At 64.9% G+C, this 16,102-nt stretch overlaps 1 protein-coding gene across 1 annotated transcript in view; it reads right to left on the bottom strand.

The window, feature by feature from the left end:
• MCF2L (MCF.2 cell line derived transforming sequence like) overlaps window positions 1-16,102 on the bottom strand; it is a 90,258-nt gene that overhangs the window by 3,321 nt on the left and 70,835 nt on the right. The window contains exons 11-28 of the mRNA XM_055089581.1: window positions 15,766-15,957; window positions 15,168-15,359; window positions 14,625-14,784; window positions 13,901-13,974; window positions 13,566-13,639; window positions 12,306-12,372; window positions 11,617-11,732; window positions 10,316-10,385; window positions 8,978-9,070; window positions 8,784-8,876; window positions 7,875-8,000; window positions 6,830-7,051; window positions 6,622-6,714; window positions 5,508-5,586; window positions 5,285-5,351; window positions 4,331-4,449; window positions 4,013-4,105; window positions 2,904-2,978 (exon numbers count right to left, since the gene is read on the bottom strand). Coding sequence (XP_054945556.1) covers window positions 2,904-2,978; window positions 4,013-4,105; window positions 4,331-4,449; window positions 5,285-5,351; window positions 5,508-5,586; window positions 6,622-6,714; window positions 6,830-7,051; window positions 7,875-8,000; window positions 8,784-8,876; window positions 8,978-9,070; window positions 10,316-10,385; window positions 11,617-11,732; window positions 12,306-12,372; window positions 13,566-13,639; window positions 13,901-13,974; window positions 14,625-14,784; window positions 15,168-15,359; window positions 15,766-15,957 — 2,005 coding nt within the window. The remainder of the gene's footprint in view (window positions 1-2,903; window positions 2,979-4,012; window positions 4,106-4,330; window positions 4,450-5,284; window positions 5,352-5,507; window positions 5,587-6,621; window positions 6,715-6,829; window positions 7,052-7,874; window positions 8,001-8,783; window positions 8,877-8,977; window positions 9,071-10,315; window positions 10,386-11,616; window positions 11,733-12,305; window positions 12,373-13,565; window positions 13,640-13,900; window positions 13,975-14,624; window positions 14,785-15,167; window positions 15,360-15,765; window positions 15,958-16,102) is intronic.

Here is a 16,102-nt window from a genome sequence, read left to right as displayed (position 1 = left end):
ACCAGGCCCCGGTGAGGACCCCCTCAAGGTCGAGGGCGGCCTACGGACGTCCCCGCCACCCACACGCGTCGGCCGGGGGAGCCTGCCCTTCCCAGCGGCGCGAAAAGGCGGGCCGGACACCCGCAGGTTTCTGCTTCAACCGTGCAAGCTGCCCAGGGGGCCTGGGCCACAGCACCTGCCTCCGCGGCCGGAAACGAACCCCAGCCTCCACCGGACAGCTGGTGACACCCGCCCGTCCGTGTCGAGGCGAACGCCGAGGGAAAGGCGTTTTTAATCAACACCTGCAACGCTCAACACCCATCGGCCGGCCGGGAGAACAGCTCTTCACGATGCTGGGTGCTGAGAGCACCCAGGCCAGGGAGGGGGCCGCCCTGTGCTAATCACCTGAGGTCCTGGGTCACGGGCGGGGAAGAAGCTGCCTCCGGGCTTTACAAACTACGGAAACATTCCTTCTACTGCCCTGGGTCCCCAGAGAGTAGCCGCTGCATTTCCCATTGGGGGAGAGTGCACGTGCGTTGTGGAGAAATACAAGTGCCAGGAACGAAGCGAGAGGCCGAAGCCACACGCCTGTGGTTCTGGACCCCAGCCGCCGCTCCGCGTTAAGTGGCGCTTCGACAAGAGGGGAGCGGATCCAGAACCAGTTCCCAGTTCCATCTGGTGTGGCCAGAAGCACACCTTCTCCTGGGAGAGAGGGAGTGAGGGAACCACGTGGACAAGGGCAGAATGCACGCCTGCACGTCCCCCACCCCTGGCAGTAGGGTGCAGACGGAGGGGCAGCTGTCCCAAGGCCGACATTTCGAAGGCTGGCAGTGACGAGCCTGTGTTAAAGCGGTGTCAGGGAGCTGCCTCTGTCTTCACAGAGGAGGGAGCTGGGGCCCAGAGGTCCCCCCAGACCGCAGAGCGCCGAGTCCCTGCTCCATGCCAGGCCCGGTGCCCAGAGACCCTCTGGCCCTGCCTCTCCAGCCGGGCAGGGGTGGTGAGCCGACCCACGGCCACGCGGGAAGCGGGACCACGCTCGCCGCCTGCTTCGGCACGTCCGTAGCCGCCCAGGGCGGGAAGCTCAGACGGACGCCGGGTGGGGGTCACCAGGGGCCCCGGCGCCGGGCGGCTGGCCACAGATCTCCACCCCTCCAGCCCGGCACCGACAGACACAGGGCTCCCAGCCAAATGGAAGCATGTGTCCGAAGGAGGGCAGCGAGGGCAGGAAGACGACGCTGCTCCCTGGGCAGAGGGGCAGCCCCTGGAGACGGAGGCGTGTAAACCCATTTACATTGGAGAGTCCAGCCGTCCGTCCACGCAGCTCTCAAGCAAGTGTGTAAACCCCCTTTGGTCACACCCGGCCGCCCGGGGCCTCTGTTAACATGTGGGATGGTCAACACAGTGACACGGGAATAAGCATGAAATGCTGAGCCCCGCGGCCCACTCAATCCGTGTAGGATGCTGGGGGCTTTGAGGAGGACATCAGGCCAAGGCAACCATGAATACGGTCACCTCTCGTGCCAGTAAAAGAGGCGGTGACACTGATACTGAAAAAACAAGGGGCTGATGAACCTCCAGGGAAGCAAGCACTTGGCATTTTCAGGAGTGCCAGTCAGGACGGCCTGCAGCTCACTGTCACCTGCTGTGGACTGAAGTGATTCCGAGGGGGAAGGAAGGGGAGGGAGGGGAGAGGAGCCGGAGGGGGAGGGGAAGGGGGAGGAGGGAGGAAGGGGAGGGAGGGGAGAGGAGCCGAGCTGAGCTGGGGCGGCTGCCATCACGACCAACAGACCTTCTCTTCCTGCTGCTGTCACGAACTGGTGTCCAAACTTATTCTGACACTTGTTGAAAACGACAAGGAAAACTTTATTCAGGAGACAACTGCATTCAATAAGGAAAAGTGGGGGGGGGGGGCGGTTATAGCCAAGAAGAAGGAGGGGTGTGGAGCAGCTGGGCCCGGGCTCAAGGCTCTAACACTCATCTACCGGGACATGAGGTCACCTCACTTGTCTCACAGGTGACCAGAGGAGCTCACACAGGTGACACTCTGGGCTCAGAGGCAGCAGACGCAGCGTCTGAGCCGAGTGCAGCTTCCCACACAAGGAGAGTCAGTAAAGCAGGGACATGCCTCGGGCACCTCTGGGCCTCCTTAAGCAGGAACACGAATGGCCAAGACCAGCCCCTCCCCGGAAACGGAAACGTGGTGCGGAGGTGACTCTACTCCCAAGTGCCTGGGGCTCCATCTGCAGGGCTGGGTGCGGGCTGGGTGCGGGCTGGGGTGGGGGTGGGTCTGCGGGCTCTCCTGCCCAGGGAAGCGACCCCGCAGCGCGGACTGTGGACCGAGGCCCGAGGCCCGAGGCCCGAGGGGGGTCTGTGTCGGATCTGGTGCGGCCGCTCCATCACATGGTCTGGGAAGCGCGGGATAGCTCACAGAGTGAAATCCTGTCTGCGAGCCTCAGACCCTCAAGCTGGGCCGGGTGGAGGTGGGGGGCTTTGGGTTTCCCTCGGGGGGCTCTGCCCTCAGAATATGAGTTCCAATATGGAACCTCACCCCATCTGTCTGTGCGGTCGGGCGGGACGTGCCGGCTGCCGTCCCCAGAAGCACAGGGACAAACGGTGAGGAAGCGTGGGCCTGGACGCGGAGCCCCGCAGCCGCCGAGTAAGAGAGCCAGCCCGGCCCAGGCGCCAGCCAGGTGTCAGCAGCTGCTACCTGGTGGCCAGTGGGCAGCCCTGGCCTGAGCCCTTGGACCGAGAAGCGTGACGTCACCACGGGACCTGTCGCCGGAGCGTCAGGCTTTGGACAGAACAGTGACTGTGCTCCTGGCTGGGAGGGACCTACTTCACTGCGCAGCTCTGGTGGCGAGCCAGGGTCCCTAACCGGATGGGGAAATGGCGCCAGGCTAGTCCAGAAGGCTGAGCCACTCTACCTCGTAAACCAAAAGGCGTTGGGTCGCTCTTTACTTGGTGTCGCTTAGCTTTTTTGTCGGGACTGGTAGGAGAGGCTGCAAAAGGAGGAAGAGCAGAGACAGAACGGGAGAGACAGGGTGAGGAGCAAGCCAAGCACAGAGGGGGCAGGAGAGACACCGGGCTCATGCTGGGCGGGACACACACGCGGCCACAGGCTGCTTTCCAGTGACTCAGAAAGCAGCTTCTTGGGAACACAGCTCAGCTGGTGGAGGGATCAGAGGTCAAGGGGGAGGCCCAGGAGAGCAGGAGGATGAGACGGCGGGTGATGGCCCTGCGTCGGCATCGGAGTTGTAGGTAAGCGGCCCCTTGGCTTGTTTTCTGAGCTCCGCATAAAGCATGCCCAGTACGCATGCTCGCCAAACCCAGCAAGGTATAAGGACCAGGATTTGTCCGTCTTTTTGTTTGTTTGTTTGTTTGTTTGAGGTCAACTTAAAAGTATTTTATAAATTGGGAAAAAAAAGAAAAAAACCCTCCAATTGTTTGGACCAACGAAAAGACCTCTAGACAAGACGGGCTTTCAGTATCGGGCAGGGAGTCCTCTAACGACCCGCCTGGAACCTCAGGGCTGGCCTCATGTGCTGTCTGGGTGTATTTCCCCCATATATTCACTGCCCAGGAGCCCAGGCAAGCTTTTAGAGATCTCCATCGGGTGTTCTGGACCCGCCTGTGCACTAGAAACGCCCAGAGGGAAGTGGATGCCTCGCACTCTGGCAGGGGAGCAATGCCCTCGGGGACCCCACGGGAAAAGGCGGCAAACGGAAGAGCTGGACCAGAAAAGCAAAGGACAGTTCCAGCTCCTGGCAGGCGGGCCTCTGTCAGAAGAGCTCACCTCCACCTCTGCAAAGAAAAGGCCCTGAAAACAGAGCCCTGGCTGCACGAATGACAGACCCGCCAGCATCAGGGAAAGAGAGCGACTCAGTGGCAGACGCGTGCCTGGTGACCCACGCAAGAGGCAGATGCCCCTCCCGAGACCGTCCACACGGATGAGCACGGCACGGATGGATGACAGACAGCCACGGGCGCGACCCGCCCAGAAGCCCGCCGGCCGGCCGGGGCCGGGCACCTTTACCTTTCTGACCTTTGAGGGCAGCAAAGCTCTGCAGGGTGAAGCGCTTTTTGGAAAGCGCAGAGCTTTCTGAGGTAGAGCTAGTGACCGCGTCATCTGCGGGGAAGAGAGGGCAGTGCAGAGGGCGCCGGGCGGCCCCAGAGGGCAGGCGGTCACGCCCGGGGCCCCTGCCCAGGCCCCTGTGCTCTGTGCAGGTGCCGGGCCCCGCGCTTCCGTGAACCTTCCGTGTGCCCGCCCACCGGGGGCTGTGAGGCCCTGACACGCCCGCCGCGGACCCCCGATGCAGCTCCCGGCACGTCTGGGCTTGGCCCCAACACCCACCTCTGCCCTTCTCGGGGGGCCTCGGCAGTGGCGCGGGGCCCACGTATCCCTCCAGGTTCAGCGGGTCCGTTTTTCTTTCTTCCAACTTCCTGACGTTTTTTGTGTTCCCTTTAGAGGGACTAATGACATCAGACACATGGAAAAAGAAAGGGAATGTTGCCTGGTTAGCATTCAAAGGTCTGCGAGGAGGAGGGTGGAGACCTCCCTGAGCTTCTGCCCGGGCCTTCGGGCTGCGCGTCTCCCGCCGCAGGGCCACGGCCATGGCCACTCATGTCCAGACTCCAGGAGGAGCCAAGTGAGAACAAAACCCACCTCCCTGGCTATTAAGTAGGAGGCGGTTTTGTTGCTGTTTTCTTTCCCCTGGGGGGGCCCTTTTTCCTTTAAAGCTATTATTCTGTGGTTTATTTATTTAGACCATAAATCATTATTAAAGCATCACTGTTATTTCAACCATGAATAATTAGACGTGGTTTACGTAAGAAACAGTAACCAAGTGAATGAATAAAATAACAAAGGAAAAATAAGGACAGAAAAGGTGCGATGAGGCCAGTGTGAAACGTGACCCTGCGTCTGTCTGCGAGCCATGGGCCTCGGGCTCAGCTCTGAGCCCCCCGGCGCCCCGGGGTCCCCGTCCACCTGGGGCGCTACCATCACTGAAATGCTGGCGCTGGACTGCTCTCTGGAACAGCCGCCCACCGCGCACTGATCGTGATGGGAAATACCTCCCGGACGGAAAACGGTCAGAGATGCGGCGGACGGGCCTTTGGCTGGGGCTGGGGCTGGAGGCACAGGCCTTGACGCTGACCTGCTGGGACTGACCCAGCAGCATGTGACCCCAGGGACGCACTCCAGAGCGACCCCGATGACCAGGAGACTCGGTGACGGGGCCGCGGAGACCCGGCAGCACGGGCTGGCTGCCACTGGTGACCCCCCCGACGCGGGGCCGGGCCTCACCTGATGCCGGCGGGCGCGGGCAGGGGCAGGCTGTGGGACTGCTCCAGGGCTCGGTGCTGGCTGGCCTCTGCGGGACAAGAGCCCAGCGTGGCTCAGGAAGGCGAATCCAGCACCTTCCCCTCCAGGTGCTACACGCGGTGCCTCAGGTGGCTAAGGATCCCGAGGGTGCTTTGCGGGAACGTCAACGGGCCCCCGGGGGACAGCCCAGAGGACGTGCCCTCACCTCTGCACGCCTGCAGCTGGCTCGTCAGCACCTTCCGGATCTCGCTCACCCAGGCGGCCTTGATTTCAGGAGTTGGTGCCTGTGCCCCCAGAGCAGACCAGAAGGTGAGGGCGTGTGTTCCCGAGGGACGCGCGTCAGTGTCTCACTCTGCAGGCGCCCGGGACCCTCAGCATCGGGGCTGACGGCACCACGCTCGGGACGCGGGATGGCACCCCCTCGGGCGAGGGCGCGACGGGCAGCCCCGCGGGCGCCGGTGCATAGACCCCAGGCCAGCACCCTGCACGGCCTCGACTCTGACTCAGTGGGAGCCCCTGCAACGTGGCCTGCCCCGAGTGTGCTTCTCTGGGAAGCGGCCCCGACGTCTCCCTAGCTGACAAGGACGACGGGGGTCTGACATCCCGCAAGAGGACCAGGAGCTGGACCGGCGTGGCCAGGCTGCTGCCCCACCTCCACTCCGCCCGGGGCCCGAGGGCGGTGCAGGCGGGCGGCTGGGCCCTGAGGACTCTGGGCTCGTGCGAAGCCGGGGCGCTGGCCGAGCCCCGGGCCGTTCCCGCCGTAGCTCCGGGGGCCCTCGGCTGGCCGCGCTGGCCTGGGTGCTGTGAGCTGTGAGGAGTGCGGGTCACCGGGGCCTCCACGCTGCGGTGGTGCGGCATCCCCCCAGGGTCCCCGGGCCCAGACCCCCAAGGGCGTCAGAACCGTCAGGGGCAGCCGGCGAGGCCCCTCCCAGCGCCGGATCGCCCTCTCGGGCTGGGGTCTCTCCCGGGCTCCCGGGCGAACTTACACTCCACCACCTCCCGCCACCACCGGCGAGCGAGGCGGACACGCTCCCCGCAGGAGCCCGGTCGTGCGCAGCAGCGGGGACCCCGGGCCCAGGAGCGCATTTCCTGGCAGGGCACCTGGAGCCGCCCTGCCCCGCAGCGTCCCTGTACCTCGTCCCGGGCTCGGCTTAGTTACTGACGGCCCAGGGCAGCCCCGCACGAAAGGCGAGGCCCTGGCCTCCGGGGAATAGAGCTTTCCGAACATTCTAGACGGCGGCTCTCAGCAGAAGACGCTCACTGGCAGCCCTTGCGGGGCTGGGCAGACCGCGAAGCCTGGCCCGAGAGCGAGGGCCTACCTGTACGATGTACACCTCCTCTCTGGCGTTGTACCAGATCTCGAACTTCTTCGCGTCCCCTTTCACGGTCTCTGTTATGCCGACGGCCGCCATCTGTGAGGGCGGGGCGGGCGGTGGGCGTCCGGGCGAGGGCACCCCCCGCTCCAGAAGGCGGCGGCGCGGCCCAGCCCAGCGGGGCCCGGGGTCTCCTCGGGGCAGCATCACTCACGTTCAGGGACTGCTTGAAGCTGTAGGAGGGCGCCTTCTCGTAGCCCTCGCCGTTCTCCTCCCGCTTCTTACAGAAGAGCACGGCCTTCTCGTGCAGGAACAGGTGGCGCCGCATGGGCTTGAACCTGGCCAGGTCCTTCACCTTGGCGTGGCCCTTCCTGTGGTCCGTCCAGACGCTGAAGGAGCCCTGCATCAGCAGCCTGCCCAGGTCGCTCAGCTTCCCCTGAGGGCGGCGGCGGGGGGCGCAGTCAGCGCCCAGGGCGGGAGCGGCCGAGGAGCCCGTCCGGGAGGCCAGGCTGCACCCCGCGGGGGCCAACGGCCCGACGCCCGCGAGAGGCGGGTCTGCAGCATGCTGGAAAGGTCGGGGGTCGCAGGGGGCCTGCGGGGATGAATGGGGGAGCCCGGGGGTGTCTGGGGCAGTGGGCTGCTCTGTGTGACGCTACCGTGGGGGACACAGGTCATCGGTTTGTCCAAAGCCCCAGAGTGACCCTGCCGTGGGCCGTGGACTCTGGGTGACACGCCAGTGGAGGCCGTCGGCTGTGACAAACGCCCGACTCCACGGGGCGGGCCGGACGGGGGTGGCTGGGTGGGAAACCCCTGTGCATTCCCCTCAGTTTTGCTGTGAACCCGCTACTGCTCCAGAAAGAAAGTCTATTAATGAAAAAACAGAGGCGAGCGCTGAGTGGATTTACAGAGAGGACAGGAGCCGTGCGCGGCCTGACGCGGGTGCAGAGGAGCAGGAGGCGGGGGCCTCACGGTCACGCCCACACGCCGCGTCACCGAGAACAAGGCGGGTTCAGGGAAAGACCGGGAGTGAAGTGTCTTTGGAGCCGCCTCTGTGCTGAGGTGCAGCCACGGGCTGAAGCGCCCTGGCTTCCGCACAGGCTGGAGAGCCGCGTGCAGCGCGGCCGCGGCCCAGCCAGAGCCGGGTTTGACGGCGGCGTTCTGGGTGGCGCGCGTGCAGGGCCCACGCTGGCAATGGGACGGCCCGAGGCCCCGCCCCCGGCTCGTGGGCTCCTCCTGCAGGTCAGGGTCGGGGACCTCACCTCATAGCCCGTGATGGCGATCAGGTGCATGGAGTCGTTCACCGCCTTGAGGATGCCCAGGATGGAGCTCAGGGCCTCCTGCAGGTCCTCGGCCCCCTCGCAGCTCTTGCTGTATTTCAGCATCTCCTGGGGGAGGTTCCATGCGCGTCTGGACCCTGAGCCCCGCCGCCCCACTGAGAGCGCCTGGGTGCCCGTGCCCTGCCCCACAGGTGAAGGCCCCGGGCAGCCCGGGCACCGACCTTCGGGACACGTGTGTGGCTCCCGTGCGGTCGTCACCGGCGGGGGCAACACCCCACATGCACTCAGACACGCACGCCCTCCCCTGTCGGGGGGCCTGCCCGAGCCCTGGCCCCGGAGCGCCTCAGGAAGCCACCTTCCCGGCCACCGCGGGCCCACGCCCCAGCCCTCGCAGCTGCAGATCGGGCTTGTCCCTGAGCTGGGCAAGGGCAGACCCCTCGCAGCGCCTGGCCCGGGCGAGCCCCCGGCCCCACCCCCGTCGCAGCTCCCGTCTCCCCGCCTCTAAGCCATTACGCCTTCCGTCCAGATCTGACCCCGAACGAACATCCGTTACAGCTCTTCACACCCATTCTCGGGCCTCGGGGATCTGCTCTGCTGGGCCCCCGAGACAGCAGGACACGGGCAGCCTCGCATGTGCCCTGTGGGGCAGGCTCTGCCCGCCTGTTGCCCTCTGTGCCCCGACCCCCGACGACGGGCAGCGCACAGCAGGCCCTCCACAAAGGCGTGCGAAGAGCCAGGGCCTCGCAGAGACGGGAGGAAGGTGCCCAGAGACCACGGGGTTCAGGGCCGGGCCGGGGCGGCCGCCACCAAATGGTGTGCGGCTGGGGGGGGGCCAGGCGGGGAGGGGGCTCCGGGCGACGCCCGGCCAGGTGTGGCCGCCCGGCCTCTCACCTTGAGCAGCAGCTGGTACTTGGTGATCCTCTGGACTGGCTTCAGCAGGTAGGAGTCGAGGCTCAGCTTGTGGTCCAGCTTCTTCTGGCATTCCTGCAACCACCAGAAGCTCTGCTTTAGAGGCTGCCGCTCTTCCTTGTCAGAGAGTCAACCAGTAAAGGACCGTCCCCACGCGAGAGCGCCAGGAGACACACCTGGAAAAACGGGCAGTCAGAGCACTGTCTCCACAGGCTCTCGGAGCGTGGCTTGTTCTGGCAGTACTTCTCGTAGATCTGGAACTCCTCCATCTGCACCGGGACGGGGGCCGAGTCACAGGGCGCCTCCGCGCTCACGGGGATCTCAGCGCCCCGAGGCGGGCTGACCCCACCGCGGAGTCACACCCCTCTGCGCAGGGATGCACGGCCCCTCCGGGACCAGCCTGACCTCTCCCCGAATCCGGGTCACCCTTCCATCTCAGACGCCAGGGCTGTCGTTGGCGGGCAGCCAGGTAACAGCCCCCCAGAAGTTCAGTTCTCAGGGCTGCCCTAGTCCTGGTACTTCTTTTATAAAAGATTAGGTCCATATGGCTGGCTTTGGCCTCAGAGATAACAGACTGAAAAGAAATGCAGGAGCAGCACAGACTCTGTAAAGAAAGGCCGGCCAGGGCTCAGCTACACAGGGGTACTCACACTTGCGTGTACATGAGAACGGCCAGCGGGCTGGATAAAACGGTGACTGCCACCCCCACCCGAGTTCCGGGTTCCGCAGGTCAGGGGCGGCCCGAGAACCTGCACCCCTCCCGGGTCCCCGGGAGGGGCTGACGCGGCCGACGAGCCCCGAGCCACGGCGCGATGCTCCCCCACCCCCGATCCTCAGAGAGCACGGGGAGGCGCTCCCCAGGGCCAGGCCGCGTGGAGCACAGACATGGCCCCTGCTGTCCCTTGATGCCAATTCCTGACAAGGAGCCCCGGCCTCTGGCTTACGCAGTGAAGGTGACCTTTTCACTACTGGGAGGAAGGAAGTGCGTCCCCTGCCGCGGAGTCAGCAGATCACCGGGATCCATACAGCAGGGCCGGGGGAGACAGCATCCCGCATCCCCTCCCGCTCCCGGAGCCTTGCCACAAACCCCCACGCTAGCGAGCGTCCCGCCGGAAGGAGAGCGCAGCTACAACTTCAGAGCACGTGTGACCGTCCAGGGTCAGCTGGTGCGTGAGGGAGTCCTGATCGGCAAGACCAGCACGAAACTAACCCCAGCAAGAAGGAGCGCCAGCTACCTCTACACTGGCGATCAAAACTTAAGACGCTGTATAATTTTGGCATCTCTCAAAGCTGATGTTTTATAGTCTCTCTTTTTTTTGGACTAGTATTCGGCTTTAGACAAAATTGTATTCTTCTGGCCCTACCAAAAGGCATCTCAGCCAAACTGGAAACATTTGTACTTGTGATTTCGGTTGGTCAGATGGGGACTGTGACAGAATTTCAAGCCATTATGGCCGCAAGGAGTAACGGTAAGAACGAAGGCGTGGCGAAGTACACATCTGAGAAACACATACCCTTTCTAGAAAGCACCTTCCAACCAGCTCTGGGCAGTCTATGTAGTTCTCCAGCTCCCTCAGGAATATTCTAGACAAAGAAAGTTTGCAATAGGTCACACGAACAACCACCAGCATAAGACGGCATCCGTCACAAATCATCAGACGCTGTTTTCTGGACAGCACTCATCCTGACTCTGGACAGTCCCGGAGACTGGGAGCAGGGACGCGCCACCTGATTTCGGGACCTGAAGCCCACACCTGTCCCTCCTGGGGTCCCGACGGCACCAGACTCTCAGGTTCATGCAGCCGTGGCCCCGTGGGGATGCTTTGTTTCTGGTGTTGCGTTCACAAAGAAGTTGGGAGATGCTCCATCAGCACAAACATGGATGAAGAGTCCAGAGTGGCAGACGGGAGCATCTCGAGGCCCTCACAGCCCGTGTGCTCCGTGGGTTCGCTGCAGACGTAAGGGATCCTGGCTCTGCCCCCGGGACCCTCCTCCACGAAGCGCTGCCCCTGAGCCTGTGGGCTGAGTTTTCTCTGGGTTCCTGACTCACATCTGTCTACTGGGTAAATCCCTCCAGGGCCCCCGCGCCGAGGACGGGCCGAGACCCTAGGCTGGCGCCGAGGATGCTGAGGGACCAGGGGGACCAGGCCACCTGCCCACTGCCATCCCCAAGGGAAGGCTCCGGCCGCGGCTCAGGTGACACCTGCCGCCTCCTTTATACGCAGTGGGGACAGCGGCTGAGGACAGAGGGCAAAAGCGAGTGGCCGGACGGACACCCCAGCGTCTCCTGGAGTCCAGGGCGGGGGAGAGCAGGCAGCACTGGAGGGGTCGCGCACAGCGGCCCTTCCTCAGGACCGCAGGTCCCGCTGCCCAGCTGCTTTCCTCCACCCCACGTGTGCCCGCCGCTGATCTTTCCCGAGAGCCCCCGAGATCGCTGAGGGTGAGCGGGCCCAGAAGGGCCACGCACACTTTCCCCACAGCCACAGAGGCCACGGGTGCTCCCACGAGGGGAGGACGGGCACGAAGGAAACTGTGGTGTTGCCGTCCTTTCGAGACGGGCTGGGCAAGGGCCTCGCCAAGGGGTGTGGCTTCGGTGCCACCCAAACGGGCCGAGTGCGCACACCTGGGGGGCCAGCTCCTGCTTCCTCCCTCTGTGGGGGCCCCTTGGAACTCACCGCCGCCCAGGGAGCTACCCTGGGCGTGCCCTACTGAACCCGCTGCCTGCCCGCTTATCCCTCTTGAGAGGGAGGGAGGAATCTTCTCGCCCAGCAAAGCATAACCTGAGGCCCGTGGGCGACCCGAGGCAGGGCCTGACCTGTTATGAAAGTGGTAAATTTCTTCCATGTTTCCAAACAGAACATCCTTCTTGTTTTGAAGTCCCGTTGAGATGAGATGTGTCATTAAAGGGTTGTCCATCTCAGCTGCGTAGCCCTGAGGGGGGGGGAGTGGTCAGCGGGGAGCCCGGGCCCATCAGCTCCGCATAAGCCTGGTCTCCACGTGGCCGCCAGCGGGGAGGTGAGGCTGTCTCAGGCTTTAGACATCGAATCCACCTCAAATTCATTCACTGACCATCTAAGGTGATTCTCCGGACCAGCACCAGAAATACGAGGGAATTAGAAGCAGCACCAATTATTTTTTTTGGTGGGGGGGTGGGTCCATCCTACTCCCTTTTAACCTTTTTAAGTTCAGGTACACCTTCCACGAAGAGGACAAATCCTGTGTGTGCGTCTTGCTGGGTTATCTCTGTGCCACACCCCGTGACCACTGCCCGCGCCCCACGATAGAAGAGTCCCGCACCCGGAAGCCCTTCTGCGCCCCCAGGCAACAGCCCCCCACCCAGGGAGGGCCAGGCGCGGCTGCCCTCTCGGCCCGGTACAAGTGCACCTGCAGCCAGCGCCCCTGTCCCGTGGACGGACAGGTGAGTGGTCTCCAGCCCTGGGCCGTCTCGGCAGAGCTGTGCCGTGGCCACGAGACCACACGGCGTCGCGGCGCCGGCGCCCTCACCTCCAGAATGCACAGCAGCTCCTCCACGTAGACCCGCTCTGTGTCAAGAAGCTCGTTCATCACGTGCCTGTGGATGGGTGCCGGCTTTCATGCAGGAGCAGCTTCCCAACCGTCTCCCGAGGAGCCCTGGGCTCCAAGTGCCCCGCAGCTGCCCTGCCCCTCCCCTCCCCAGGAGAAGCCCCTCCCCGAGGCCCCGCCAACCGCCCGCATGCAGCGGTTCTGCGGCGACCCTCTGGGGAATGTCTATGTGCCATCAGGTTAGGGGCTCCCGGGAGGGCCTGGGTGGAAACCGGCCGGTCAGACCTAGCCTTACGGACCAGGATCGTCTTCTAACTGCCCATGACCAAGCTTCCTGTTTTCATACACAGAAAACGGAGCCAAGGGTTGGGATCGTGGAGAAAACAGCAGCCAGCACGTCAGCTGGCCCCAGCGCAGTTCAAAGTGCCCGTGTGCTCTGCACAGAGCGGTACGGGCCGCGGGAGAGGAAGGCTCGGGTTCCCTCTCCACCGCGGGCGGCTGGTTTCAGAGTGGGTGCGGGAGGGTGCCGAGTGCAGGCTGCCTTCGCGGAGCTACGGACGATCCAGCTCGGCTGGCAGGCAGGGGCCCCGTGGGAGAGCGACCACCAGCCTGGGAAGCACGTGGGCAGTGCCTTCCCGCCCAGTCCAGAGTTCGGAGCCCAGCAGTGCGTCCGTGCAGGGACAGACACTCTCCCGGCATCTGGGTGGGGCTGGACATGCGGGGCGCCCAGGGCGGGTGGGGGGCGAGCAGAGCCTCTGCAGGGTTGCGGTGGGGAGAGACCGAGAAAGAGAAGTGACGCCCGGCACGAGCACGCGGAGTGGAGGGTCGGAAAGGCTCGTGGGCGGCAGGAGGGGCCCGTCCCGGGGAGACGAGGCCGGCGGGGGTGGGTCCGAGGCCGGCCCTGCGAGAGTGGCCTGGGGCCGCATCCCACTAGCCGTGTGCCCTGGGCTCAGGGAGGGACAACACGGGCTGTTCTGGGTCACCCAAGTGCTGCCTGCAAGACAGAAGCCAACATGGCCTTTCGGAGGAAGACCTCTGTCTCGGTTCAGGCGTGGACATGTAGAGGACAAGAGAACCCGCGTGTGCACCCACGAGGCAGCTCCGCTCCTGCTCTGCGGCTGCAGGGTGAGGCTGGTGGGTCCCACCGCCTGGGGCTCCTTTACGTACAGACCCTCCCAGGGGCTGAGATCCGGTGGGTCACACTTGTCCTCAGACCTGCTGGTGGAAAGGCAGGCCACCCACCTCCGCAGGATGGCCAGGCTCTCCTCGTCCCCCGTGGAGCGGCTGCGGCCCTGCCGGCCCTCGCTCACTTCGCTCTGGGGAGAAAGGAGCAGGCCCACGTCGCGCTTTCGGAAACGAGGCATAGCCTGGAGCCCGGCTTCCAGAAGCCAAGCTCCTGTCGGTCGGGGGCGGGCCTGAGGCCCCACAGGCGGGATGAGGGGGGCCCGGCGGGGAGGGATCTGGCAGGGAGCAGAGGACGCCCCCCAGGTGCACCGGCCTGTGTGCAGGAGGAGCAGGGGGGAGCCCGGCGGGGGGCCGGGGGCAGTGGGGACCGGGTGGCGGGGACGGGCACTCACCTTGGCCCTCCTGTAGGGCCCCCTCCGGAGCACGCTGCCCTCAGAACTGTGGTTCTCGGAACCTCTCCGGATGCCTGGTTTAAAAAGAAGTGGAGAAGGAGTGGGACCTGGCACCTTACTGCCTGGAGACCATCGGTGTGTTTTTGCGTGCGTTTTTTTTAACTTTTGGAGGAAACGCAGCGCGCAGCCCAGAGCAGGGTGAGGAAAGCACGGGAAGGTACAGAGCAAGGAAACGGGGCTCTGGGCGCGTGGGGAGTCCACTGTCCACCACTTCCCAGTGCAGCCTGGCTCCCAGGTGACGGGGGGGAACTTGGCGTCTGGAGGCCTCCGAATGGGCCCCGCGCGCTGGGCTCAGGGGCTTTCAGCACCCACGGCCGACACCAGCCACAGCTGTAGAAAGCCGCGGGAGCCGTGCTGGCAGCTGGGCCAGCGTGTTTGCAGACAGGAGGTGATAGGACGGGCCGTAGGAGAGGCCGCGGGTCCAGCTGTGCCTTCCAGAAGCGCTGCACTGGGGGAACCAGGAGGCTTCGGGGCGGAGGGCCAAGCTGCGTGAGGGGAAGACCACCCCGGCTACGGTGCCAAGGACAGACGGGCGGGATGCGCCCAGGAAAGGCCCCGAAAGTCAGGTGGTCCCCGCCCAGCCGAGGGCCGATGGCACTTTATGTGCCATGCAATGGGCTGGATGGAGGGGGGCCTTCCCCAGGGTGGGGGCGACCACTCGTACCCGGGGAGGCGCAGGGCGACTTCGTGGGTGCCTCTGGCCGGGGGGCCACCGGCTGCACGGGCCGCATCTGCTTGGCAGCCAGCTTCTTGAGGCTCGCCCGCCTCCGGTGAAACATCCCCTCTGCGCTCTCCTGCTTCCGGAAGACTTTCTGCACGTGCTCCTGCAGGGAAGGGGGCAACGGGCTCATCAGCAGGACACCTCCCGAGAGCTGCCGGGACACACGTGGCCCCCGCTCTGCCCTTGCCAGTTGGCGGGCACCAAGGGAGGAGGGGCCCCGGGCCTGGAGCCCGGTGGGCGGCCGGCAGGGGCGCTGCGGACAGCTGGCCGGAGGAGTCCGGTTTCAGCGCGCTGTCAATGGAGCGCCCGGCCATGGCACCGAGCGAGGGCCCTCCCCGCAGGCAGGGCCCCCGTGGGGGCGTGGGGGGCCTGGGAGTGACATCTGGCCTGCAAGGCACCCTCTGCTCCCTGCCTCCCGGTCGCCTGGCGTCTCTAGGAATCATTAGAGTAACTCCTCGTCCGACGGGTGACAAGCTGTCTCCTCACCAGCAGGTCTCGGGTGAGGATAGGCTCGTAATCCTGGTAGATTTTGCTGAGCTCCTGGATCTTATTTTCCGCGCCCGTCTCCAAAAACTTCTCGATTTCCTGGAGGGCCGCCTCGGCGCCGTCCTGGGACTGGCACTTGTCCACCGGTTGCGAGGCCAGCAGGTAGATGCCCTCATCACACCACTTCATGGACTGGAGGGAGAGAAGGCACCTTGGAAGCTGTCCTGGCGTCTCACGTGGCCCGCTGACCGCTGTGCTTTGGGACCGCCTGCAGGACGTAGCATCTCTGTCCTGCCCCTACGTCCAGAGGGCTCCCCTGGGGGACGCGGGCCTGAAACCAAGTGCATCGCCCAGGACGGGACGCATCCACACTGAGGACAAAGTGCAGGGAACTGGCTGGCCAGTCAGCCTCTGGGTTTCTTGAAGAAACGGCCAGTTGTGGCAGGCGAGTCCTGTAAACGGTCCCCCGTGTCAGAACAGGACCTCTGGGCCGCAGGAAAGGGCCCTTTTTCACCGGTGCCTGGGGCCTGGCCCATGGCAGGGGCGTCCCCGTGGGACCGCAGGCCGCGGGGTGTGTGGGCCGGGCTGGGGGGCCTACCGCCTCGAGGAGGCCGTGCAGATCCAGTGCCTTGCCCAGCAGCCCTCTCCTCCGCCCGACGTCAGCGGCAAACTGGTCACACAGCTGGCGGAGCTCGTGGCACTTGGGGCGGATGGAGTCCACAGCGTAGTGCTTCAGCTCAATGAGCCGCTCACCCTCCAGGGCCAGGGCGCGGGCCCGCTGCGCAACCGCCTGTGGAGCCACCAGAGATCGGCTCAGCCTGATTCTTGGGGCAAAGGGGCGCCATTTCCTGCCAGGGGTCGGCAGGAGTGGGCGTGGGGGTCAGCGGGGTGGGACGGGGGTCAGCAGGGGCGGGACGGGGGTCAGCGGGGGCGGG

This window comes from Physeter macrocephalus, chromosome 13, assembly GCF_002837175.3.
Source record: "Physeter macrocephalus isolate SW-GA chromosome 13, ASM283717v5, whole genome shotgun sequence".
In the NCBI taxonomy this organism is placed as follows: domain Eukaryota; kingdom Metazoa; phylum Chordata; class Mammalia; order Artiodactyla; family Physeteridae; genus Physeter; species Physeter macrocephalus.
This window is presented reverse-complemented; position numbering and strand designations above follow the sequence as displayed.